The 26,009-nt window shown below is 45.8% G+C and overlaps 1 protein-coding gene across 2 annotated transcripts in view; it reads left to right on the forward strand.

Moving 5' to 3' along the window:
• Positions 1-9,891: 9,891 nt before the first annotated feature.
• TECTA (tectorin alpha) overlaps positions 9,892-26,009 on the forward strand; it is a 68,942-nt gene continuing 52,824 nt past the window's right edge. Inside the window, exons 1-7 of one of the 2 annotated variants that reach the window (XM_047692656.1) lie at positions 9,892-9,915; positions 11,184-11,248; positions 14,413-14,546; positions 17,244-17,531; positions 21,285-21,422; positions 21,767-21,932; positions 25,556-25,968. In XM_047692656.1, the coding sequence (XP_047548612.1) occupies positions 11,185-11,248; positions 14,413-14,546; positions 17,244-17,531; positions 21,285-21,422; positions 21,767-21,932; positions 25,556-25,968 (1,203 nt within the window). In that variant the 5' untranslated portion in view covers positions 9,892-9,915; position 11,184. Of the gene's footprint in view, positions 9,916-11,153; positions 11,249-14,412; positions 14,547-17,243; positions 17,532-21,284; positions 21,423-21,766; positions 21,933-25,555; positions 25,969-26,009 lie in introns of those variants that run through there. The other variant, XM_047692657.1, reaches the window with a different exon arrangement.

The raw sequence follows: 26,009 nt of genomic DNA on the forward strand, positions 1-26,009 counted from the left end.
GATCTTGTTCTTGATATATGATTCCTGGTTTGTGCAAGCAAGATAGGGTTCTCCCCAGTTAGGCATGCAAAGCGAGGCACCAGAATTCAACGCATTACAAATTTGCATGAGTCATGCACATCGTCTGTCTTATGAGCCATCTTTCCTCTGGAATCTAATTTTTAATCATTGGTGAGATTTCACCTCTGCAGGAGAAGGTATATGTATTATTTATCCTTAACAATGTATGAGCATTTGTTTCAGCTGAGTGCTCTTGAAAAGTGATGGATTAATAGGCCTGATACCCTCTGCTTATTGTCCACAGGAAGCTCTGATCAGGGCTGTTTCTCACAGATCGGTGCAATTCCTTCAGAGGAGCCATTCGGGACTATGTGGTGAATGGGGTATAGTGTGTCTGCCCGCCCCCCTTCCGGCTCTGTCGCTAATGTGCTGGCAAGGGTGTTAGAATAATGCCCATTGTGAGCTTTTTCGGTTATATGGGTCTCCTCAGAATTAACTATTCCAAACTCCTTGGCTAGATACAGATACTAAAGTCGCTTTCAGAAAATATCTTGGAGTGCTTGTTTAGATTTCAGAGATGACCGTCTTTTATTAGATCTTCTATCTAGAGAATCTTGCTGATTAGTTAATGAACTAATTATGTCATTGAGTGTCATTCAATGTGGTTTTCAAAGAGCCAATGCCATTTTTCTTAGAATTAAGCCATATTTTTTTTAGCTTAGTCCAAGCTCAATATCTAGAATGAATAAGACCAGCCCAAAAAGAAATATTACTTAAAGGCAAATAACATTAATTATTAAAAAAACAGGTTCCAGGTCATTTGTGTACAATTTGGACTCCCGATATTTTCAGCTTGCAGTTAAGTGATTATCACCATGATACTAATATATATGAAAAAATTTAGAAATAATTTTTACGTCAGGTTTTGTTTTGGCTTTGTTTACTTTTTATAAGAAACAAAACTGAATGGCTTATATCCAAAAGACAAGAAATAACAAAGGTTGGTGAGAATGTGGAGAAAATGCACTGTTGGTGGGAAGGCAAACTGGTGCAGCCACTCTGGAAAGCAGTATGGGGCTTCCTCAGAAAACTAAAAATAGAGCTACCATATGATTCAGTAATTCCACTTCTGAGTGTTTACCCAAACAAAACAAAAACACTAATTAAAAAAGACATATGTTTATTACAGCATTATTCACAATAGCCAAGATAAGAAAGCAACTCAAATGCCCATTGATAGATGAATGAACAGAGAAGAGGTGGTGTCTATACACAGTGGAATATTACTAAACCATAAAAAGGGAAAGTTTGCCATTCATGACCACATGAATAGACTTCGAGGATGTTATACTAAGTGAAATAAGACAAAGAAAGACAAATACCATATGATTTCACTTACAGGTGCAATCTTAAAAAAAAAATAGCAACAACAGCAGCAGAGAGACTGAAACAGACTCATAAATACAGTCAACAGGGATGCCTGGGTGGCCCAGTCAGTTAAGCATCTGCCTTCCACTCAGGTCGTGACCCTGGGGTCCTAGGTTCGAGTCCCACATCAGGCTCCCTGCTCAGTGGGGAGTCTGCTTGTCCCTCTCTCTCTGTCTCTTCCCCTGCTCATGTTCTCTCTCTCTCTCTGTCTCAAATAAATAAATGGCATCTTTAAAATCAAATAAATAAATACAGAGAACAAACTGGTGGTTGCCAAAGGAGAGGGGGAGGATGAAATGGGTGAAGGTGATTAGGAAGTACACACATTCAATTATAAAATAAATAAGTCACAGAGATTGAAAGTACAGCACAGGGAATACAGTCAAGAATATTGTAATACTCTTATTATCGTGCTGAGCATTTTATAATGTGTATAACAGTTGAATCACAATGTTGCACACCAGAACCTAACTTAATATATGTTAACTATACTTCCATTAAATTTAAAATGTTTTTAATTCAGAAAAGATGAAAATCCAACAGAGTACATGAGCATCCCAATTTATGAAAGTTAATCTAGATATCTAAGAGGGAGGATTCCAAGGCTTAGAAGCAAACATGCAGACGTGATGCCCTTCAGAATCATTTCATTCTGAATGTCTTTACTGTTTAGGAGAAGTCTTCAAGAGCATAACTGCTTCCGCATCAACTCCTCCATCTCAAGGATCCTGCTATGGATAACTACCATTTTTCAGGGAGAATGTAAGTATAGCCTTAGATGTAACCGCCTTATTGAACTAGATCTAGGAAGTCGAACGTCATTGAATCAGTGGTTAAGGGGTACAACTACACTCCAGAAATATCTGGAACCTCCATGGCAGATTATACAATGGAGCAAAATGTTCTGTTGCAGAGGGCTTGTAAATTTATTCAAAGCACCAGCATCCGAGATTCACTTCTCTGGGAAGCAGATGCCAAAGTAGAGTTAGGACTGCAGAAGGCTTATTGGGGAGGAACCTGTGTAAAAGTGAAGGGGAAGGAGGATTGGACAGGAGGGGCACAGACCATGCTGTAGACCTGACAGTCTGCCAACTCAGTATGGTGCTCTGGGGCAAAGAGGAGTCCTGCCTGGGGCCCTTGACCAACACTTTTCTCAGTCATCACTTGGGGAAACACAACAAGAACATAACTTCAGCTTGAAACTGATGTAAATACTGAAAGAGCCAATGGCCAGAAGCTGTCAGCCTACCCTACTCTGTGGCAGGAGAGCATTCCTTTTTCGAAGGCGGATCTGAGCAGTGCACCTTTGTATCTACCACAGACCACTCCATGCAATGTGTAGATCCCACTCTCCATGATGAGGGCCACCTCCTCTCACTCTCTGGTGGCCCTCTTTTCCTGTGTGGAACCTTAGAAGAGAGCGGTTAGGGGAATGGACTATAGCCCCTGACACTGCAATTGATTTCAGGGTCACAACTGGTAACCATTGTCTCCTGCTTCCGCTGTCATCTTATCACCTGAGCCATCCCCCTGCTGCTCTCAGTGTTTACTTAGTGGTTTCTCCCAAGCCCTAATTCCTAAGTAGTCTGAGGCCCTGGAGAACATATGCTGCTCAGACTTAGGCAGGGGAGTACGAAGAGCCACCAAAACGGGTCACCTGAGCTGCATACACATTATCCCTTGAATCCGTCATGTCATAGCAGCCCCATCTCCTCCTGCTCCTCGGGGCAATGACCCCTAACAGGATGGTAGCCCATCTTCATTCCTGCTAGTCTCTGAACAAAGAGCCCAAGTGCCCAAGCAGCATCGCTGCCATAGCTTAGAGCTCCTTGGGACTCTCGCTGTGTCCCCCGGTGAAAGTGTGCCCTCCTGGGGACCAGGAAGTCAGTCTGCACAACCCAGAGATGAGGATGGGCAGCACAAAGTCCCTTAGTAATCATTGGGAGTAGTGGCAAGCCCGACCACCCTGGCTTCCACACGTTGGTTCCCGACCCATGTATTCTTCTTCCTCCAGGGGGCGCTGCATCATACGACCCTGACTCAACACATGGGGCAGTACGCTGGAGGGCAGTACCCATCCTCTCAGCGTCATCTCCAAGCCCCGTGGCTCCCCTGCTCCTTCGACCTTTCCTCTCAGTGCTGGAGCAGGTGGCATCTTCTGTGTCATGGCATTTGTGCTCCCGCCAGTGGATCCTATAGTCACGGGCCACACTCGCATCCCCTTTCTATAAAGTGGGTTCCCTAGTCCGATGTTATTTTGCATGCAGTTCTGTGCCTATGGATCAGGCATTCTATAAGCCTTTTATTAATGGTAATGGCTGAGGTTCTGTGGGCAGGAAAGCCAACCCATAGTGCGGAGTAGAGGTCCATTCCTGGGGGAAGGAACTACTGGCCCCTCCAATGCAGTCATTTTGCCTCCAAGGGGCCAGCTGGTCTCCCCAAGGAACAGAGACACGTGGCGGGCTTAGCTTTAGTCTCTGTGATTGGCAGGTTGTATGCTCAGAGGCAACAGAAGCTAGGCCAGCCTTGCTAAATGGGAGTTCATGCCACTGGGCCTATTCCTAACCTCCGTCCCTGCTGTGTGGCCACTCTCAGTGTGTCTCCATCGTACCAGCACTGATAGAGGCTGCCTCACAGCAATTGATATAGTCATTTTAAAAAAGATTTTATTTATTTATTTGACAAAGAGACACAGCGAGAGAGGGAACACAAGCAGGGGGAGTGGGAGAGGGAGAAGCAGGCTTCCCACTGAGCAGGGAGCCTGATGCTGGGCCCATCCCAGGACCCCAGGATCATGACCTGAGCTGAAGGCAGACACCCAACAACTGAGCTACCCAGGCACCCCTGGTATAGTCATTTTGTCTTCTTGGTTGTTGAGTCCCTCTTTGGTAGTGGATGCTGGGTTTTCTGCAGGTGTCGCCATATCATGCAAAGATCTTCCCACTTCGTGTCCATTCCCATCTGTCTATCCACATGTTTACTCCAGACCTCCTCATCACTCATTTTCCAAGCATTTTTCTTCCAGGTCATTATCTAGCTAGCTATTTGATTCACCACTTCCTGCAAGGTTGTGTAACCTCAGAACACTTCACCTTTGACACAAAGTACGCAACAAGATATATTACCACAAGTTCCACACGTTAGGACGATGTCCCCTTACCATTGTTTCAAAGCTACCCCTGAGTGAGGCTGTAACAGCCACCATCTGCTTTAGGCTTGCATACACTCACCAAGCTGAGTCATCTATACACCAAGTTTAGGATCTTCCTTCCTCTTTCAGCTCATCATGTGCACCCCCCACCCCACATATAGCCATATGTGTCATTTGGGTTCAGGGGGTGTGGTGCAGCCATGGCAGGTGGTGTGGAGTCTGTGCTGCGTAGTCAGGCAGCTCGCCATTGCCAGTCCCAGATTTACCATTTCCATCTTATGATAGACTGCTGTTGGATCCCCCTGACTTTATGACTTGGTGGATCCAATAGGACTCAGGTCATGATGGGAAGTTCTGGACACATGGTCACATATCTTGGTCAAATGTTCCATCACGGGCCCAGTTACATGCCAGGAGTGGGTTTTCAGGAAATGTGGTTATTCTTTGCTACAGATAACATGACCTTGCTCTAAAACTCTGGGTGACTGTGCTCTGGTTCTCCCACTAGGGTTTGCAAGAGACTCCCCATTTTGTCTTTTTTTCCACCACTGACATCTCCAACAAAGGGTCTACCAAACATATGACCCAAGTGTCAAGGTCACTTGCATTTAAGCCTAGCGCTACAGCAGAAAGCTTGTTCCGCTCTCAGCCTAAGTCAAAGTTGACAGATTTTCATATCACCTGGAATGGGGCCTGGAGTAGTTTTCCTAGGTGTGGAATGTGTGGCCTCCAGAACCCAAGGAAACCAAGAAAAAAGGAAGAATTTCTTTGTAAGGAGGTTGCAAGATACAGTAATTTGTCTTTTACTTTGGAGAGGCCCCAGCATGTCCCTGACTACAGGATTCCTAAAAATTTTACTGAGGGACTAGCCCTGAATCTTTGAGGGATTTATCTCCCATCTTTTGGAGCACATGTGTCTTCTCAAGGCCTCTTGGCTATAGCCTTCTCTTGCTCATTTTGCCCAGTCAGCTTGATGGTACCGGAGTAATGACTCAAGGCGATGTTCTGTAAGATCCAAATAGTCCATATCTCAGCCCCAGGGCGAAACTATACATGTATATTGTTATCTGGCCCATTTGGATGTGAACTACTTCTGATTCTCGTTTCTGATTCAAACAGGAAAAAAAAAAATGTATTTGCCAAATGAATGGCCACATACCATGTACCTGAATTGACGTTAATCAGCTGTAGCAAAGACACTATGTTAGCACAGCAGCTGTAAGTTAGCACTACTGCTTGGTCGAACTTGCAGAAGTCAAGAGTCATTCTTCAGGATCCATCCTGGCCAGCTAAATGGAATATGATTGAGTCCACCACCCTTACTCTCTAAGAGTGAGCTGATCTTTACTATCCTCCTCCGACCCCCAATGCAGTGCTCTTGTATTTGCTACCTTAGCTGGATTGGGGAGATCCACTTTTGTCCTTGCTATGATGGCTCTTACACTAACGACAAAGGGCCCAATGGGCAAAGTACATCAATCCCAATCACATATTGGGACCTGGAAAATGACATCCAGGTGGTCTGTAGCCCCTGTGGACTCACGATAAGCTGGACTTGGGCAGAACCACTTTTTTTTTCCCCTAGGTGTTCCCACTCTACCAGGGTCTTTGGGTATTAATATTAATTCAAACCCCTTGTCCCGCAGTCCTCCAGTTATGTAGGCATTCTCCTTACATCTTTCTATAGTCCCTATAGAGTAAATGGCCAGAGGTCTTTGGGGGAAGGAGTGGGAGAATCATTACCACACATATTTGTCATGGTGTTGAAGGGTCCTTCTCTTTGGGAACCTGGTTACCTTTTTAGTGTACGGGATCCAGATTTGAAAACTGACTCAGATCCACCAACTGAGCAAGGGATCAAACATTTTGGGGGTGGGGAGATAATTGCCTTCGGTCTCTTGATCAACAATTTTTGTACTTTTTGGATTATATATAGTAAGCAATCCCCTTGTCAGCTGCTCATCTACTTTGCTCTGGAATGCCATGCTCCATTAATCATCTCCTTAGCTCTCTATGGATCAGGCCCTCTTGGCTGCCACTGTGATCTTCTTGGTCACTTTGAAGATTATGACTCCCTTCGCTTCAGGCAGTAGAGTGCTGCCTCCTGGTCTCCATGATTTCAGGGGCCCATCTTCTCCACTGCTATCAGGTAGCCAAATTGTATGATCACCTGTCCTGCCATCAACCCGGGACTGCAGAAGGGAGCCACCACTGATTTTCTTAGTGATGCTGGTGCTTCTCTCACCAGTGTATTACTACCAGCTTTGGTAGAGGATGTGTCTGTCCTCTGGGCCTTCCCTTGGGACATGATCATTTCATGGGTCTCCCAGACTCAAGTAATGTATCTGATCCAGCATTTTCACTTCTCTGGGCATTTCATCCCTTCTACCATCTGCTACAGTAATTCAGACACTTCAGCATCATCCAGTGTGGGCCATCACTTTGTTTCCAGGCTTCCAGGAGCTGGCCTAGCACTGAGTTTGCTTTACCCCCAGGCTCCTTGAATGTTAAGGTCTGTATCCCTAGAAAGTGCCTCCAAGTCCATAAAACTTTCCTTTCTTCTGTTATGGCCCAGACTCCTCGACTGAGCACCCTCACAATCCAGTCCCATAGATATTCCCCTTCCCCATCCCATGCGAGGATGTGCTGGTAGGTCCCACAGCTCCTTCAGGGTGTGGTCCCTTTCCTTCCTCAGGCCCAGCATCTCCCTGGCTGGATTATGCTGCCACTGGACATTGATTATAGGCCTGGCAGTCAGAAGAGGAGATGGGAGCAGCTTCTGGGGAGAGTGAATCCTCCCAGTGCTGGGAGAAATGTTAGCTCTTAATGAGGTAGAGTGGGACATGTCTGTCTTGAGAAACCTGGAGAGTCAAAATCTTTGGGGGTATTTACCCAGATAATGCCATCACACATGCATATACATATATGTATGTACCTGTAGTACATACATATAGTCAATTCTATATATGCAATTATATATAGAATACATTAAATATACATATATAAGCTTTTTCCAGTTGGGTTCTGATTTTGGCATACTAGAGCTGCCTCTGTTAAGCCCCTGTAGTCTTCATCAGCTCCACTAGGCTCTCCAGAGCAAACCTGCCCATTAGAGAAGGCTTGCTTTGGATGGAACGTTCTAGACTATTGTTCCACTACTGCCCCAGTCACTGGCGGGGGGGCTGCCCCAGGAAGAGCGTGCCCTTGGCTCCTCCACTGAGGCTGAGTCCGAAGGAGCTACCAGTTGGCCGCTGATGGCCAACCACACTTCTCACTCCATCCAGTCCCACTGGCTCAAAGCTGACGAACTCTTTCACAGAACAGGCACCGGAAACCTAGGAAATACAAGACAAAACAAAACAGTCAGCACATAAGTTCCCTTCCCCTTGTTTTCACGGAGTTACATTTTTTGGTTTTGTTGGAGGCATCTTTCCTCTTACCTGAAAAGCAGCATCATCGGTCTTTTGCCGCCTTTGCAAAGCACACACATCTTGGGTTACGAGCTCCGAGCCACCCCTCCCCACCGCCAGGCTAGGTCTACATCTTGTCAAAAATCTTCACCCACTTCTCACCTTCAACAAAACCAGCCCTTCTGCCGATGTGACTTGGCAGAAAAGGAGACTTTTGTCATTCTCCTGTCTGTGACCGTTGAGCGGACACCCAGAACACACACACACAGCCCAACCAGTGATAAGCCAGGCCAGTCTCTCCTCAAGCAGCGGGCACCAGCCTGCACCCAGATTCTCAAAGTCACTCTGACTCACTTACACTACCATCTCATATATTTGGTTATGCCCAGATGGCATTTCTCCCAGTCCTGCCTTAAGGATGCATTTAATGGGGGTCAAAAGGACCAAGATATAAATATCCTTGAGTGCATGAAGAAAGAAAACCAAAGCAATTATAATGCCACGAGTAGTTTTTCAAATACAGCCGAGTCTTTTGCTTTAAGACATTTAGGTTGACTACAGGAGTAAAGCCTTAGTACAGACTAGGCAAGGAGAATGCTTTTCTAGGAGGTCTTGGATTCGCATTTAATTTTATTTTAAATCAGCGCCCCAAAAGTTAGATGTTCTGTTATGTAGACATGTGCCTTTTGGATGTAAATAGTCCTTTGACATCTGTAAGTAAATCTACCTGGAAAATTCATAATAGTAGAGATAGAGTAGGTTTAATGTGCACAACCTACTAAATTATCATATGTTTGGGGGAAAATACTGAATAAGGCAGACTAAAATATTAGTTCCCCAAGCACTCTCAATCATTTCAGAACAACTTGCTCAAAACTGAAATTACAGTTTTTCATACAATGGGCATTTAAATGTCTGGTCAGAGAAAAATCTGGAGGAGTTTTTGAATATTTTGACTTACTTTATGCCTTTAGGCAGACTTCCTCAATCTGCATCAGATGTAACATGTCTTTACTTGGCTCCCAATGCCACAAATTTTCATCAGGAGGCGCCTGCCACCCCCTTCTCCCTCCGAGGACCCTCCTGGGGTATCATTGGAGGTTTTCAGGAAACGGTTTGTTTTTTTTTTTTTCCTGGTGAAAGAGCATGGCTTGCACTGGTTACCTCCTTGGGGTTTACAGGAACATACTCTGGCCCTATCAGGCTACACACTGGCATGTCAGAGAGTAAAGGGAAGGCATAAAACCTAGAAAAGTTTGAGAAAGCGCCTTTAAATACTTGACGTATACCTGTGAAAAAACCAGAGTAGAGCCTATTTGTGGCAACCGTTCAAAATCAGAGACACAAAAAAAGACGTTAGTAGACAACCAACTTCATTTAAATGTTAGAAGCAGCAGCTTTGTTTGCAGTTCTAATCCCATGCTGGTGGATGCTAATTCTGTAACATTATACAGTTGCCTTTTTTTTTTTTTTTTGGGTACAAAGGTAGAAGGGGGGGTTCTTTTTGTGTTTTTCAGTGCAAAGTGATTCTGATCAGAAAGGACCAAGGTTTCAGCTCCAAGTACCTGACATTTCCATCTGAATCTACTTTTTTTTTCTTTTTTTTTTTTAAGAGGGGGAAAGAAAGGTCTAGTTTTTCAGGAAAAGAACCTCTCTACGCAATCCTGAAACTGATCTTTAGATTTTCTTTTCCTTAATCAATAGAAAAAAACTTGATTGCAACCCAACACTTATCTGACTCTAGCGCAGGACTAACTGAATTTTTGGTTTTACGAGGAGGGCATTCAGACATCATTTCAGGAATCAGAAATTATTGGCAGCAAGTAGGGGAGAACTGACATGAATTCTTGTTTTACCTAATTTTTGCCTGGTTTACCAAGAGTTGGCTTAATATTTCTGACAGTTCCTCCAGTCTCTGCAGAACAGGTTAGTGACATTTTCTCATAAATACAAATACTTAAATGCGTCCTCCTTACTGCTCTCTGAACTGTCTCCCTAAGGGCTCAAGTCTTCACCTTGCATGGCATCTCACTGTGCTATAGCTATGGGTGATCTCTGCTGGGCTTAGTACCATTTTCAGCAAATGGACTAATATTTATTATGTGCTTGAGATCTCAATGGGTCTGCCAGATAGTGAAGATTTACAGTAAAACTCTCCCAGGGTAAATCCACTGATTTTCCAAGAAAATTTGGCTGAATTGCAATAGCTTCCAATAATACGAGGAGGGTTTTTATTTTTGAGAATTCTGTTGTGAGCAAACTGCACGGTCTCCCTGGCCTCCCTCCCCGTACTTGGTTCTCCCACAGATGTAGGCAGAACTTGGAGCTCATGTGTATACGTTTGCGTCTCAAACATATACGGAGTGGCACAGACCATCCACGCTCCTGACAGAGGGTAAAGCCGCCAGTTCAACTGATCGTAACTAAGATGAAACGAATTCACTTTTGTGATGTTCCTTCTTTAATTAATTTGCCGGAACTAATTACTCGCTGCGTCCCAGCTTCTATTTTTATTGTAATTCCAAGGAGCAATCCCCAGCGTGGTTCCTTTTTGTGACCAAAGTGGCTGTCCTTCATTTCACTATGGAAAGTCGGTGGACAGTCTGACATTACCTGTGAATCTGGTCAGTCCTCCAAAATAATGGATTGGCTCCATCTTGTAGAGAAGGCGATGGCAAAACTCTAAATCCTCGTAATTGCAGAAACACATTGTGCTGTAATCGACTTTCATTTGATCCTGATTGAAAACTGTTTTAAACGTCAGGAGAGCCAGGTCTTAGAGAGGGTGCATGTTTATTCTAGAGACACAACACAGGACCTGCATCTTTAGATTCTGGTCCTATTTCTCGTGCTTCATAGCCGCAGGATAGATGGGTCTCCTTTACTCTTGGCCACCCTCATCGATTCCATATAATTTCCTGACAATTTGGATTGTCTTGTTATACTTCCAAACTGGCTTCTCCTGGTGCGGGGGAGGAGGGAGGGAGTTTAATTTGTTCATGAAGCATTGAACTTGGGAGGATCTGCCGGCATTTGGGGAATTTCGACCTGACGCAGAACTGTTGATGTTGTTATGTGAATTTATTCTATGATGGTTGTGATGTGTCTTGGGATTTGCCACCAGACACACCTGGTGTTCTATTTACTCTGGCAAGCTGGGGATTTTTTTTCCCTTTTTCTTTTTAAAATTCCAGGATGAATTATTCATCATTACTTAGAATTTGGGTCTCTTTCATCTTCGCACTCGTACGGTACCAAGGTGAGTACTACAGAATTCCATAAATCTCTTGATTAGCATGCTCTTGAATTTATAAAGAGATACTTTTGTTGGAACTGTGATCGTCAGGGCAGGTATACATGTGTCTGCAGATACAACAAGAAAAAGTAAATCAAATTCCGTTGTCAGGGGCAAACTATATTAACTTTGAGTGATGTTCAATTACATTCTTATTTTTTCTTATTTAACTTCAAATGCAATTTATGTATGCGAGGTTGCCTCCATGTTAATGGAAGAGGTCTTTAAAAGTTGTACAGATAGTTTTCGTTAAAAGTATATGGTGGAGGTAATGTGTGTACCCCATGCCTGATCATTGATTACAATTAGGGCATTTAACTGTGGCACATGTTTTAAACCAAATTTTAAAAATACACTTGTTTTAGCTCAAATCAGGAAGTCCCAATGGCATTCATGTCTTTAACTTGTGAATCTCTGGCCTTCTACAATGGCATAAATCTAAAACTCTTGAGAAGTGAAACAAGAAACTTCTTTCCCTCCCTGTGATTCCTTTTCTGTGTGGCATTGCCCCCGGGATAGGTGAGAAGCCACAAACATTTCTTTCTGCTGTTTTTGTATTTTAGACAAGAAAGATCGGAAGGTCTGTATAGATTTGAAACTTTTATGACCAACACTCCAAGCCACCTTTGCTTGGTTTGTTGAATTCAGTTGCCACATGATTCCAAGTCTGAACAAACAGATCTGTGAGACATGCGTGGCCCTAACATTTTTCTAGAGTTGGATAAACTTAAACAGTAATAGCACATAAACAGCAACATGAAGCCCCACGGTAAGGAGAGACCCACAGACCCTAGCTTCCTGCTCCCGCTCTAAAAATACTGTGTTTTATATGGTGGGGGAAAAAAGTTCTGGGAACATAGTTAATGTTTATTGTGAAATTCTCAGCCTGAAGCCCGTGTGGGTAGGGACAGTCTCTCTTTTATTAACTCTGATGCTAATGATAGGCCGTGCTGTTTACAAGTTCTCTTTTTATAAGAGTAGTGGCTTTGAAGGTGAAAACTACTGTAGTTTCCACCTCCTCCCTAACTAAAGCACCTTACTTATTTAACAAATACAGTATTTGTGTTCTTCTTAAAATGGGAAAAATTCGAGCGGTCCATTCATTCCTGTTTAAAATCATGAGCTAGTTAGGATCACTCATGGAGAGAAGAATCTTGCATATTTGCCTTACCTTCAGAGCACAGAAAGAAGTTAGGGATGACCTCCATCAACCAGACTTTCTTGTCTCCTCCATGAAAAGTATGGATTTTCCCTCTCCTAGGCCAATTGGCCAGTGCTTTCCCAAACATGAATTAATCTTGTCATTAAAAAGATTACAATTCAGTGTGAATTCTAGCTCTTATTCACGCTTGGGCATGGCTCCCGAAATGTTCCCCATGAAGGATAAATCCATGACATGATTTGATTTGTTATTATTAATTTGAGAAAGTACCTCACCCTTCACATTTAGTAAGTGCCTAGGTATAATGCTATGATAGGGATTATAAAGAGATTAAAAAAAAAACCCTACTTTCTAGGAATTTGGAATTTGTTACTTCTGTGTAAATATGAATTTTAAAGAGCCCTTTTGGCCTACTGATTGTGGCGTTAAATAAAGAACGTCGGCAGAGGGCTCGTCTGATTCCAGTAGCTACAGCACCCCTTAGGGTTCAAGTTTGGTTGGCTTCCCGGAGACTTCTGGGGCTTGGGGAACAATGCTTATGCACTAATGCCTGGGCTAGTTTCCCCGCTTTCCTCTGATGGTAGCCATTGGAAACAGATTAGCTCTCCGACCAGGCAGATCTCTCTGATTCCCTGCTCTAGAAGGAGAGACGCTGGCCCTTGACCAGGCACTGCTGTCCTGCTTTCTGGCCACTCCACATTCTCCCTTCCATGAGCTGTTGTATCCTCACTAAAAACTCCTGAAGGAGTCGGATGGTCCTCGGGCCACGTGCTTGCCAGCATCTCAGCTCTATCAGGACCAAGCGGGGACTTTCCCAAGGAGAGGCACTGACCTGAGAAGCGGGTATTAACATCTGGATTACAGTAAGCAGGTACCTCAAGAAATAGGGCCAGAAGCCCCTAGAGGATTTGCCTCTGTCCCTGAAAACTAACAATTTTTTAAAAAGGAAGAAAAGATGATGTCCTATTGTTCTCTTTTCATTCAAGAGGAGAAAGGATGGCAGCAGAGAAAAGATACACCCCAAATGTAGATTATTTCCTAGACGCCATTGGGCCTGATCATGAGTAACGTAGACCCTGGGAAAACTGTTGAATTTCTCTCACTGAAACTGGGTCACCTTTGCAAGGCTTGAGACGAGAAACTTCTGAGGAAGAAGCCACATTGCCAGGAAGGGTGGTGGTGTGGTTTACCGGAGGGGAGCTGTGTGTGTTTGTGCAAAGACTCTCACCTTTGACCAGGGTGTTGAGTAAGAGCCCCATGCATCCTCTCCAAAGGGTTCTTGGGGCCCAGGCTCCCTCGTCCCAGAGGCTCCCATGTCTGTCTTTTGTAAATAGGAGCTGGGCAGAGAGCCCTCTCACAGGGCCAGGCTCAATGGAGGTCATTCACGGGCCAGTTACTACAAACCCTCTCCTCCCACTTCTGTCCTGGTTCCAACTGTTGTTTATTTCCTTCTGGGATCTGGTATCTTCCCCTACTGTGCAGCAGGAGGGAGGGGACTCCTTTCAGGAAAAGACATGATAGTAGAAATCTGGAGCCAGAAGGGAGGTTCGTAGGCACAGGGCCACCTTCTCCCAACCCGCCTTGTGATCAGGGATAAAGCTGTCCTACGCCATGCCAGACAGAGAGGCCCCTCTCTCAGGGCTCTGAGAGCTCCAGGCTGGGGTGATTTCACCACCTTCCAGCCCCTTTTAACCATTGCTTTCTCCAGAAGGTATGGAAGTGTAGCAATGAAGCATGAAGTGATTTCTCCTAAGGAGAAATGGCATCGCTCCCATTCTCCCCTTTCCAGAGGCAGAAGATAATGCATTGTGTACGGCTTAGGTTTAGGATAAATGAAAAGGCAGTCTGAATTGCATGTCGTCTGTAAGACTTACTGAAAGAAGCTGGCTTTAGTGGGTGGGAGGGAAGTGGCTTGCCAAGCAGAAGAAGGCTCTGCCATCTATCTAACCCTCGTCTCTCTCGACAGTTCAGCCCAGGGAGCTCATGTATCCATTCTGGCAGAATGACACGAAAACCCCTAAAGTAGACGATGGAAGCTCATCTGAGATTAAGTTGGCCACCCCTATTTTCTTCTTCGGCGTGCCTTACCGCACCGTCTACGTAAGTGGAAGAGGAGCCCGGCTATTGCTCTGTGGCTCTCCCCCTTGTTTGTCATTAAGGAAAACATTTTAAATACCTTCATCCAGGGCTCCGGGAATTGAAGATTTATTGGCTGCCAGAGCGACAAGTTCTGAGATTTCATGAGCTGATAGGTTTTATGATTAAGAAAGTCAAAGGTATATTTAATGGCTAATGTTCATAGTAGAGGAGTATACAGGGCAATAAATTGCTTTTGTGGGTGATTAAACACAGAAGTGAAGCAGAGGCCCCAATGCCACAAACATTATTTCTGCTCCTCGACAAGATAAAAAGATACACTGAACCACAATAGGAGCCGTATCATTTTTCTTTCCCTTCTGGGGGTGTGAAAAGTTTAGGCGTCTGCTGTTCTTCGGCTTCCTACCAATTTGGAATAGAGCCAGGGCACGGTAGAGGGTAATCAACTGTTATATCTAAGTTGTTTGCAGAGCAGGCCATCCTTGTTGGGTCTGAGATATGCCATGGGGTCCCATCGTCAAACCTGTATGAAAAAATGGTGCCATTTGCTGTCAGAGCCCTTCTGGGCACCTGTGTTCTCAGGCTCGCTCTTTCTTTCTTTCTTTCTTTCTTTCTTTCTTTCTTTCTTTCTTTCTTTTTTTGGTGGGGGGGATCTTTGAGTTTGTCGCTGTTGAGACTGTTGCACACTGAGAAGGTTCAGAGCGACTGAACCTGTCTTTATCTTGGGCCTTAAAGCCTGGGGTGAGGCCCATGTCGGTTCTATTACATCCTGTTTTATTCTGCGTCTTGCCTTGAAGGAAGAGCTGAAACCCCCACGCATCTGTCTCCAGCCATTGCTGCATCTGGGACCTCCATAGTCCCCAGACTTAGAGGTAGAAATTGGGGTGGACCCCCATCTGTAAGTCATTCCCTCATCCATTACCCAACCGGTGGTCCTTGAGCCACACCACCTCAGCGCCTGTTAGAAATGTCGCTTCTTGGGGCCTGCCCACAACCAGCTGAATCAGAAACTGGGAAGGGAGCCTGGTCATCTGGGTTTTCATGAGTCCTCCAGGTGACTCTGATGAACACAAAAGTTTGAGAACCCCTGGTCTTAACTACAGAATATAATCAAAATACACTGGAGTCAATACCAACTTGCTGTGCTAGTCTGTGTGTTTTAGTGACAGCTGTTAATTCCCTAGCAAACACATTGCTTTGGCATCCTGGAATGCCTTTTGGGTTCCACTTACAGCAGAGCCTCTGTAGTCTCTAACAGATGATTGTGTTGAGCTGATTTGGGGGATAAGGGAGGAGCACAGGACCTCCATTCTGGAAGCCTTATTCTCCCAGACCCCTGAGAGATAGGCAATTCATTGATCTCCTCTTCCTCCTCTATTGTACCATGGAGTCTGAATAATTCTTGCCCTTGCAAAAGGAGGGTCCTTAATTTGGAGCAGACTTATTTAAGGGCAAGTTGTTTCCTGGCTTTCCAGTTCTTTGAGTAGTGCAATCTCTTTCAAGCCTCTGCGTTGTTCACTATCTCTCTCAGACAGTAGATTCTTAAAGTCCTTGTAGCTGGGTCTCCAGCTTCCTTTCCAAACCCCACACCCTTGCTTCCAAAACAGGTTGATGGACCTTTGGCCCAGGTGCTGATAACTTCCCTCTGGGATCCGGGTCACTGTTAATGTCCATTATATTACTGATTAATAGGAACATACCAAGCAATTGAAATGTACAGGAAAGTGATCTCTAGGTTTTTTGTATCCAGGAATTGCAAGAATCCCCATCCCAGACATTTCTGCTGTTGAAGCCATATAAACCACTGGGTGAAATCAATCTCATGGGGCTGCAGACAGAGGCAGAGGCTGAACTGCGTACAGGTCCTGTGTCTGTGGAGTGTACTTATTGACTGTGATTTGCAGTAGGTTTAGTCATTTAATAAGCCTACTAAGTCTTTTGCAAATCATGAAGAAGTCACCGTAGGATAGTCATTTATACATACAATGTAAAGGTTTCATGTCTCCATTTTTATGGAGAGATGATACGAAGAAGGCATCACACTGCAGGAACTTTCATGGAACTGGGGGTCTGTAGGTTGTAACCTTGTCCTTGTTCTGGGTAGAGGGTGGTTGCAAAGTCAATCAAATCAATAGAAGTCTTTTAACTGCCTCCCTCAGAGGGGGATATGGTTGGTCCTGAGATCTGCGTTCAATGACGGAGTGTTGGGCTCTGCTTTTGTCAAGGTCTAATATACGGCTCTACAATTTTTTAAGTTAACTTTTTGCTTCCATGAGTTTTTATTTTTTCTGTTTTTCTGTCTATTTTGCATCTGTGATGCTGGATCGTTTTTATGGACCACATTACCTCCTACCTGGCCCAACACACACATACACACGTGCACACACACACACACACACACACACAAATGCATTTGGTACGTGTAAATAGAGATAGCATAAAGAACATGAAAATGAGCCTGATTATTGATAAGAAATGAAGCCTGACCACAAATTGAAAGTGAAAGAAAACCAATGAGTTTGTCTGGAAGTAAGCGAACCTCCTTGTGGAGTTGGGGGAAGCTGGTGTTTGGGGGTTCTGATTCAGTAATTTTAAAAGTTGTTTTCATTCATGTGATTAGGCAAACGTCTGTCTTGGTTTGTGACTCTGAAGTTGTCACACTTTTGGAGGCACTGTGCCGACCCTGTCTTATTTTCGCAGGTGAATAACAACGGAGTAGTTTCCTTCAATGTGTTAGTGAGTCAGTTCACGCCAGAATCCTTCCCCCTGACGGATGGGAGGGCCTTCATTGCTCCCTTTTGGGCCGATGTTCACAATGGAATTCGAGGCGAGATCTATTACAGAGAGACCATGGACCCTGTCATCTTGAAAAGAGCCACCAAGGACATCAGGAAGTACTTCAAAGACATGGCCACCTTCTCTGCCACTTGGGTTTTCATCGTGACGTGGGAGGAAGTCACATTTTATGGAGGGAGCAGCACCACACCTGTAATAATTCACATTTTCTGTTTTCCGCTTCATATCCTGACATCTAATTCTTGTCCCTCTTCACCACTGTGACGGAATCTAATTGTTAGAGCTGAGGAATGTCAGTTTCTTGAGTTAAACTAATGAGTCTTGCCACCCACTTTCCGGGAAACAGAGGGAGACATCATACCCAACCAGGCCAGTCAGCTGTGATATCTCCGACATGTCATCCCTATCACTAATCATTACGAATGTCTACAAAGAGCCCCTCCACAATTTCCTTGCAGGAAGTAGTATTCCGATTTTGCAGAAAATTGATTGAGGCCCTGTGACCTCAGCCAGGCCACATGATCAGGGACCCATCAGGAACCCAAAGATCCTTTTTTCTTGCCAGAGGCACAAATGCTTCTCTCTATCAGCTAATTTCCTTCCCCCTCCCCTGCTCTTTTTTCCCCCCCTTTTTTCACAAAACCTTGTAGGAAAAGGAAAATAAGGGACTGGCTTTGGATATAAATGACCTGGCTCGTTTTATTACGTTATGACCTTTTTTTAAAAATTGTGACCAGGTCTGGAATTATTCATATTTGATGCTAATTGAAGTGGGCAGTTAAAGCGTTTCATGAATAAAATTTCAACATCTGCTCTGAAATCCCAAATGAGCAGTCAAATAAAAGTCAAATAAGAAAGATTATCACTGGCATTATCGCAGAGATAATCAACTTTCTACATAAAGGGACACAGTTTTTCACGAAAGCCTGCGGCCCGTTTGGGTGACTCTGGCAGTGGAGACCTTTGAAGTCGCAGACGCGTTCCAACTGTATAATTTCCAGTAAGCAAAGACACTAAAAAAATCTGCCCTCTGCTTTCTTAGCATGATTTCCAATCCCATCTGTTTTCCAATTTCTTTGGCAAAGAGTCAGTTGTTTAGGGATGGAATAGAAACTACCGAGCTAGAGACAGAGGGGGACAAGCGTGGGGCTGGCCATCCCTGGCTGCCCCTTGGTGAGTACGTTGTATGTTATCAACTTCTGACCCGACCATGAAGGTGCACTTTACCACTAAATGGTTCTGGAGAACAGAAAGACACAAGTTTAACCAGTGGATGCGTTGGCTAGAAATAACCTCTCAAGAAGCATACATTTCCCTCTGTCATGTTATGGATTGCTAACGACTCCTCGGGTGATGTTTTATGTCCTTTAAACCTCATACCTTATAGCGTTAAAATGCAGGATGCCAGCGATCGATAAATTTTAGTGTCAGTGGGGGAAAAAAAGAAGGAGAACAAATGCCCATCAAATGCTGACCACCATTTTTCCAAAAAAACTTCCATTGGCCATAAAAATGGCAAGATAATTTAGATACCTTCTGCTCTGTACTTTGGAGTAGGTTTCTGGGCTAGGTAAGAACTCTTTTAATGAGGATGAATGAGGTAGCATCTAAGTGCTTTGGGCTCCTTGGAGAAAAGACAGCTCGTGTCCATCCATCCCTATCTTTGAAATGGACTCCTCTCCCAGCTCCCGTCACCCCAGGACTCCCCTCCTCTGTAGGAACACACATCATCGGGCCAACTAAGCACTTGGCATGAGAAGTCTCTTAGAGGTGGAGGGTGTCACGGAAGCCCAAGAACAAGGCAGAGGGATGGGGACATGTTTACTTTAGGGAAGGAAAGCTAGTATTTATTGAGGGCTTACTTGGAGCCCAGCGTGGTGATAGGCCATTGTGTGTACCATCCCACAAGGTTGTTGTGTAGTAAATGGAACTCTTTCTGCCTGCAAGGTCAGGGAATAGCCCCAAGAAGTTAAGTGACTCGCCCAAGGGGCAAGCAAAGAGATCTGAACTTCACAGGAGGCCAAGCGAGGTTCAAACTAATGTCCTCTAACTCCCAGTTCCTGATGTGGCTCCTCCAGGCATCAACGTAAGTCCTTCAAAGTACAAAGGGACTTTTCAAGAATTGAAAATGCAATTTCTTTTTTAAAAAATAATTAAATTTTTGCTATGTCCAGTGAACCAGCACATAGTACAACACTAGTTTCTGATGGAGTGCTCAATGATTCATTAGTCACACATAACACCCAGTGCTCATCACCACACCTGCCCTCCTTAACACCCATCCCCCCACCCTCTCCCTTCTGTCCAAAATTGGATCTGGAGGAGTCTTAGAGGGAATGTTGAAGAGATACGTATATGTAGGGTGTGTGAGAGCGTTTGGTGAGCCAGTCCTTGTAGTATTCTTAGGGTAGTTGTTTGGTTTTTGAGGTAAGTTCCGGGTTGTTTCCAAGAGCCACTTGGGCCAGAGATCTTTCCAACTTTATTTTAGGAGAAGGGATTTACTTCCTGAGGGAAAAATCCTGGTCTGGAGCAGGGTTGCCCTTTAACCTTGTATGACCTAGACTTGATGCCTGATTCCAGAACCTGACCCTGCGGGGATCTTGGAGCCATCTTGAGCTCACTGCTCACACATCTCTGTGCCCTACTTAACTCTTTTGTTGAGCTGGGCCGAAGAATGGAGGCCCTTCCCTGCAGGGCTCTATCATAAACACCATCGGCCATGGCTAGCACAGAGCCCGAGGAGAGAGTTCTCATTTATAAAAAGGGCTTTTCTTTCCTTGATCCTTGTCTCCCTCTCCGGGACCGTCTAGGATGGGAGATTTGGGGCTTCCAAGATCCTCTACCCCAGTCTGATTACACAGGATAAGGATTTGGGTCTCCCTCTGTGTCTGATGGGATATTAACCAGGATGGCATCAGGCAGCTGGGAAAAGAGGAAGGCTTCAATGGAAAAGGTCAAAGCAGCCTCTCCTTTAACTCTGCTTTTATTTACACTGCGTGAAAACCAGTGTCAAGGGGTACAGATTAACAAAGGGAAATAGTAAAGGACAGAGTTAGCTATAGCTTGTTTCTGAGCACCATGTGCAAAGGTTTTTTGGAGTCCTATAACGTCTCTATCCTAAGAAGTTTAAATTAAGACAGCGCGTAATGACAGCGCATGCAGAGAGAGACTGGGGGCTCCAGCTTGAATCGCATTTTCTGCTGCCGGGTCCTTGTGAAATTTCCAGCAACTCGTTTCCCTTAGCCCTTTGTTTCTAAGCTCTCAGATGGGAAAGGGCCACAAAATTGCCCGCCTTAGCCTTGGGCTGAGGTGCAGATGGGTGCTGAGAATTTTTCAGACGCAAAGTGATGCAGAAGTACTCAGTGAGAAGAGCCAGGTAGAGCTTTTTAAAAATCATTTTCTAACTTTCATTTTAAAAACGGGAGACATCGCTCCAGGATTTGTGGTGTCTTCTAGTAAGTGAGGGAACATAGTGCAGACCTTGGCCTTAGTCACAGGGCCGAGCATTTGGTGGCTCTCCTCCCCTGTCTCCCCACGCCCCACACCCCCTGCTCTAGGAACAGGTGTCTGCTCAGCCCTTCCCCTGCCTGGACCGCCTCCTGTAGTTTATTCTCATGCTGCCATCTATAGGTGCTCACGCATAACCACAAGCTGAGATGGGCCTCTGACTTTGCTGTCGGGTTTGAATCAGAGCTGTTAAGAGGGGCGCTGAGTCAGCCTTTGGGTTCTTCTCAGGCAATTTCTCTTTCAGGTGCTTGCTCCCACACGTCTTGCTTCCCCCAGTGGGGGTGAGAACAAATTCAGAGGAGAGGCAGGGCCTGAGGACTAACATTGGAGCAGCAACGAGCTGCTTGGGAGTGGGAAGGGTGCAGGGGAAAGGGGGCTGGGGAGAGGAGCTCCTAGGGAGGGAAGTCATGAGACCATCCATTCCCATCCATCCCGTAGGTGAACACCTTCCAGGCCGTCCTAGTGTCTGATGGATCCTATACATTCACGCTGTTCAATTACTATGAAATCAACTGGACCACCGGGACGGCGAGCGGCGGCGACCCCCTGACCGGCCTTGGGGGTGTGATGGCACAGGTTGGTGGCTCTCCATTTCATCTCCATCTTGTTTCCAAAGCTCTGCTCTCTGCTTATGCTGCTCAGCCTCCTCGAGGGAATCCGGCAAGCTCCTCTAGCTTTTAGCTAGAGAAGTGTGTCTGGTTTTGCAGGTGGAGGGCGAGGCTAATCTTGCCCATCTTTGATATCTTCATCGGGGTATGGCACGAATGAGGCAAGCCTTTCTCACCTGGGAATGGTGGCTCCGGGGACTCCAGGAGAAGGGGTCTCCTGATTTCAGGGTGCCAGATGCTGCAAGTGCTGAGGCTACTTAACCAACAAGAATGCTGTTTGTGTTCAAGTCTCGTCTTCCTTTTGTGCTCTAGGCAGGATTTAATGGTGGAAACCTCACCAATTTCTTCAGCCTCCCCGGGTCAAGAACTCCTGATATTGTGAATATCCAAGAGACCACGAACGTCAATGTTCCAGGCCGCTGGGCATTTAAAGTAGATGGGAAGGAAATTGACCCAGCCAATGGCTGCACCTCCAGAGGTAAAGGCTTTTCCTCTTCTCCATGCAAGAGTAGGGTTTGCTTAGTATAGATTGACAGGCAGCCTTTTAAGCCACGGGGGCGGGCTCATTGCCGATGCCTTCCTCTTTTGACATCTTTCAGCTGGGTAATGGAGATCAAGGTAATTTTAGCATGCACATTCATCACACCAGGAGCTGAAACCCGGCATTTGCTCCATGGCGTTTTCTGTAGTCCTTGCCTGGGGTGCGAACAGAGCTGCTTCTTCAAAACAGCTCCAACATGGACATGGCTCTTGAGTGATTGCTCAGCCAGAGGGACAGAAGGGAGCCCTCCTGTTTAACATTATTTTTGTTGTTGTTGTTGTTGCCATTTCCCCCCCGCCCCTTTCCATTTTTCTTCCCCTCTTTACTCCTGTTCTGCCATCTGCATTTTGTAGATCTGCGGGAGTGGGCGAGCTCGGAACACTGCCAAGGCTCCACGAGAGCAAATCAGCACTTCCTAGTATGATTAGAAAGCAAGGGGAGAGAGTGCCATCCTCTCCTAAACTCTCTGCAGCAGCAGAACATGCAGGAATTTGGGGACAATCAAAGCTGCTATTGGGTTTGTGTGATCAAGCAGTAGTAGAGCCTTCCCAAGTTTTCTTTACATTAACATCCAAAGTTGGGGGCCTTCTCTGAGCTAACAAAGCCTCTTTGCATGTGCAAAACAGCCCATGACTCTCCCAAGAACATTCTGGCTTATAGATTCCTGCTGCTTACATGTCTGAAAGTGTTTAGGAAACTGTGTTTCTGTTGGTATTTCTGCTCCCGGAATGGAGGCTATGGCACCTAGAACTAGGACATCCTCCATCTAGCTGTCCATCTATCCACCTAACCGTCTACTCATCTGTCCCTTGAGCCAGCCAGCCACTGCTTCTTCCCAAAGGATATTTGAAAGCCCCAACAAGGCACTAGCCACTCCGCTAGGTGCTGGAGATGAAGGAGCTCTGGCTCCCATGGCACGGCTGTGGTGGACAAGACAGCCACGGGAACAATGATGACACAATATAGGACATATTGGGTTGGGTGAGAGGGGAGGGGGCTGCGGAAGCATGGAGGAAGACCCTGGAGACAATGTCTGTAGATGTTTAAGAAAGTTTTGGGTTGGGAGATGCAGATCTTAGCAGATCTCCTGTCCCGTCCAATAGGAAGCATGGTCTGGGGACCGGCATGTCTCAGAAGCTCTGGGAAGCCTCGGTTTTCTCTTTTGACTCAGCTTCAGTCAGTATAATACACAGGAAACCACGTTCCCCAGGCCTGAAATGCCCACACCCTCGGCCCCATTCCCTGCATTGCAGTCAGGCATATCAAACCTCTGGATTTCAGCTCTAATGAAAGGTCATCTGTACAGATGGCCCTGCCTGGGCATCCTTGTCTCTGTGGACTCCGTCCAAGTCCTCCAAGTTCTGAAGAATAAATAAATGTTTTGAACCCAAGCTATTATGAAGCTGGATGGGAAAGATCTTAGCTCTAAAACTCACCCATCTTTCAGAGATGGTGTCCTCCTCCCTTACAAAAGGTAAAGACAGCTTCCCTTAAGGTCTGCAAGAGATACCAAACCAATTACCACATTATCTCTCTCCCCTTTATGGCCTGGACTAGGGACCTACCCAGTGCTTCCGCCCCTGGGTCCAAGCATCACAGAGCTGACTGGCCATGGCCATGCAGCCTAAGCGCCCAGTGACAGCCTCTTGCCTGAGTCCTGGGAACGAAATGCTGGGATCATAGAAAACATCGGCTTGTGGAGTTGGAGCGCTGGAGAGCTGGCCAGACTCCAGCCATGTAGAGTCTCCACTTTGACTTCATTCTTTCCCCCACTGAGTTATGGGTTTGGGTTTCACATACAGGACAAATTCAATATCCTTCTGCAGACTGCCGTGCACGTTCTCATGCACCACCAGACATATGTCAATCTGATGAGGGTTGGGTTTGGCCTGGGCGATAGCCGGGGAAAATTTGCATCGAGCTGCTTTATTGTATCATCATTTTGCAAACAAAATTATCTCAGAGCGTCTACCTTTTGGTCCGAACCTCCTCTATTCAAAGGCATTTTCCTCTCATTTATTGGAAGCCTGCAAAAGCAGAGACTGGAAATCATACTTAGTGGAGGTTGTTCAAGTGTCTGCAGTCTGGACCCGTGCCAAAGAGCACTGAGGTTCGGGGCCTGTCTTCAGGGCTGATGCATATGGCCTCCTGGGAATGTGGAAAGATCTATTATCCCATATTTGGGCTCTATTTTCAACAGGTACGAAACATAATTGCCTGTGGAGACATCACCATTGCTGCTGCACAGACACAGAACGGCCTGTTCCTGAGGCAGCCAATGCCTTCTGCTTGGCTTAATCTTGCAGGCCATGCTTTTCACTAAATTTTCAGTTTTATAAAAGAACGTGAGACGTCTTCCTAAGCCACAGTTTCGAGCTATGGTGAACTCCTGACATGTAATATTATTTACGTTTCTTAATGCTGTGCCTTCGATACGTCCCTTTCCCGGCATCCTCAATTTACCAATGCTTTTCCCTCTCTCAACATGTGCCGCCTTGGGAGAGCCTCACTGCTCCCCGTGGGACAGGGACGAGAAAATAGCACTGCGCACATTCTACAGGTTGGAAACCTGAGGCAGATGGAAGCAAGCCAGGAGTCTTGGAAGCTGATGGCAGAGTTATGACCACTTTCCAGGTCTCTTGGCTCTGACATCAAACCAAGGACAAGATCACAGGCCCCAGTCCAGAGACACTTCTATTTCTGTTGAGGGTTGATACTAACAACAGGCAAAGTTTGACGTTTTCGGTGGGGGGAGATCATTTATTTAGAGAAAAGGTCTTAAAGACGGATTGTCTATCAAATAAATAGTAGTAAATAATTTTAAATCAGCATACCCCTCGGCCCCGACTCCATTTTCCTCCTGACCTAGATTCTGTCCAGAAGTTCTACCCCATGGATAAAGACAGAGAAGCACTAGATTTGGACAGGGCCTGCGGGGAGAGAGAAGACAACTGTATAAGCAGCGTCTGAAGGATTCACGAGCCCTTGAAGTCAGAGTGCAGCCCTTTCCAGAATCCTCCCAGGGAGCCTGGGATTTACACTTGTGTGTCTGACTCCTGATTCATGCTTATTGATCTCTTCTGGTACACACAGGGCCCCCCAAAAATGTTTGCTGAGCGAATGGGTGAGTGAACGAGTCAACAAATTAGCACATGAAGCAACGGTGTTGCTAAGTTACCAGGGTAAGCTGGGTCTGTTTCTGGAATAGCCTTCCTCGCATTCCTGGAGGGAAGGATATGACCTCTGTGGGTCATAGCCTTTGCCATGGATTAAGGCAACGTATCTTTCCTTGAATGAGCGTGTGCTCACCAGCCATGGAGACGATGGTGCCACAAGGTAGACTGGATGCCCACAGCCTTGTCCTGGAACATGGCTTCTCCCCTGAGCACCTGAGTGCCCTGAACTTCAGTCCCCTCTTCTGTCAAGCACGGTGGATAACACCTGCCAAATAGGGTTCTCGTGTGGGTTATGTGGTAGAGTGCAGGGAAGGCATCAGCCCCATGCCTGGCACGGAGGGTAACTGCTCCATAAATGTTGGCTCTAATGTCATTCTTCCTCAGGACAGTTCCTTCGGCGAGGGGAGGTGTTTTGGGATGACCTGAACTGTACCATCAAGTGCCGCTGCCTGGATTTCAACAATGAGATCTACTGCCAGGAGGCCTCCTGCAGCCCCTACGAAGTGTGCGAGCCCAAAGGCAAATTCTTCTACTGCAGCCCCGTGGAGACCAGCACGTGCGTGGTGTTCGGCGAGCCACACTACCACACTTTTGATGGCTTCCTCTTCCACTTCCAAGGCTCCTGTGCCTACCTGTTGGCCCGACAGTGTTTGCAGACTTCCAGCCTCCCCTTCTTCAGCGTGGAGGCCAAGAATGAACACCGCGGGGGCTCAGCGGTCTCCTGGGTGAAGGAGCTCTCTGTGGAGGTCAACGGCTACAAGATTCTCATCCCCAAAGGAAGCAATGGAAAAGTCAAGGTGAGACCCTCTCCATCCTTCCTGGGAAGTTGGAGAAGCTG

This window comes from Lutra lutra, chromosome 10 (assembly GCF_902655055.1).
Source record: "Lutra lutra chromosome 10, mLutLut1.2, whole genome shotgun sequence".
In the NCBI taxonomy this organism is placed as follows: Eukaryota; Metazoa; Chordata; class Mammalia; order Carnivora; family Mustelidae; genus Lutra; species Lutra lutra.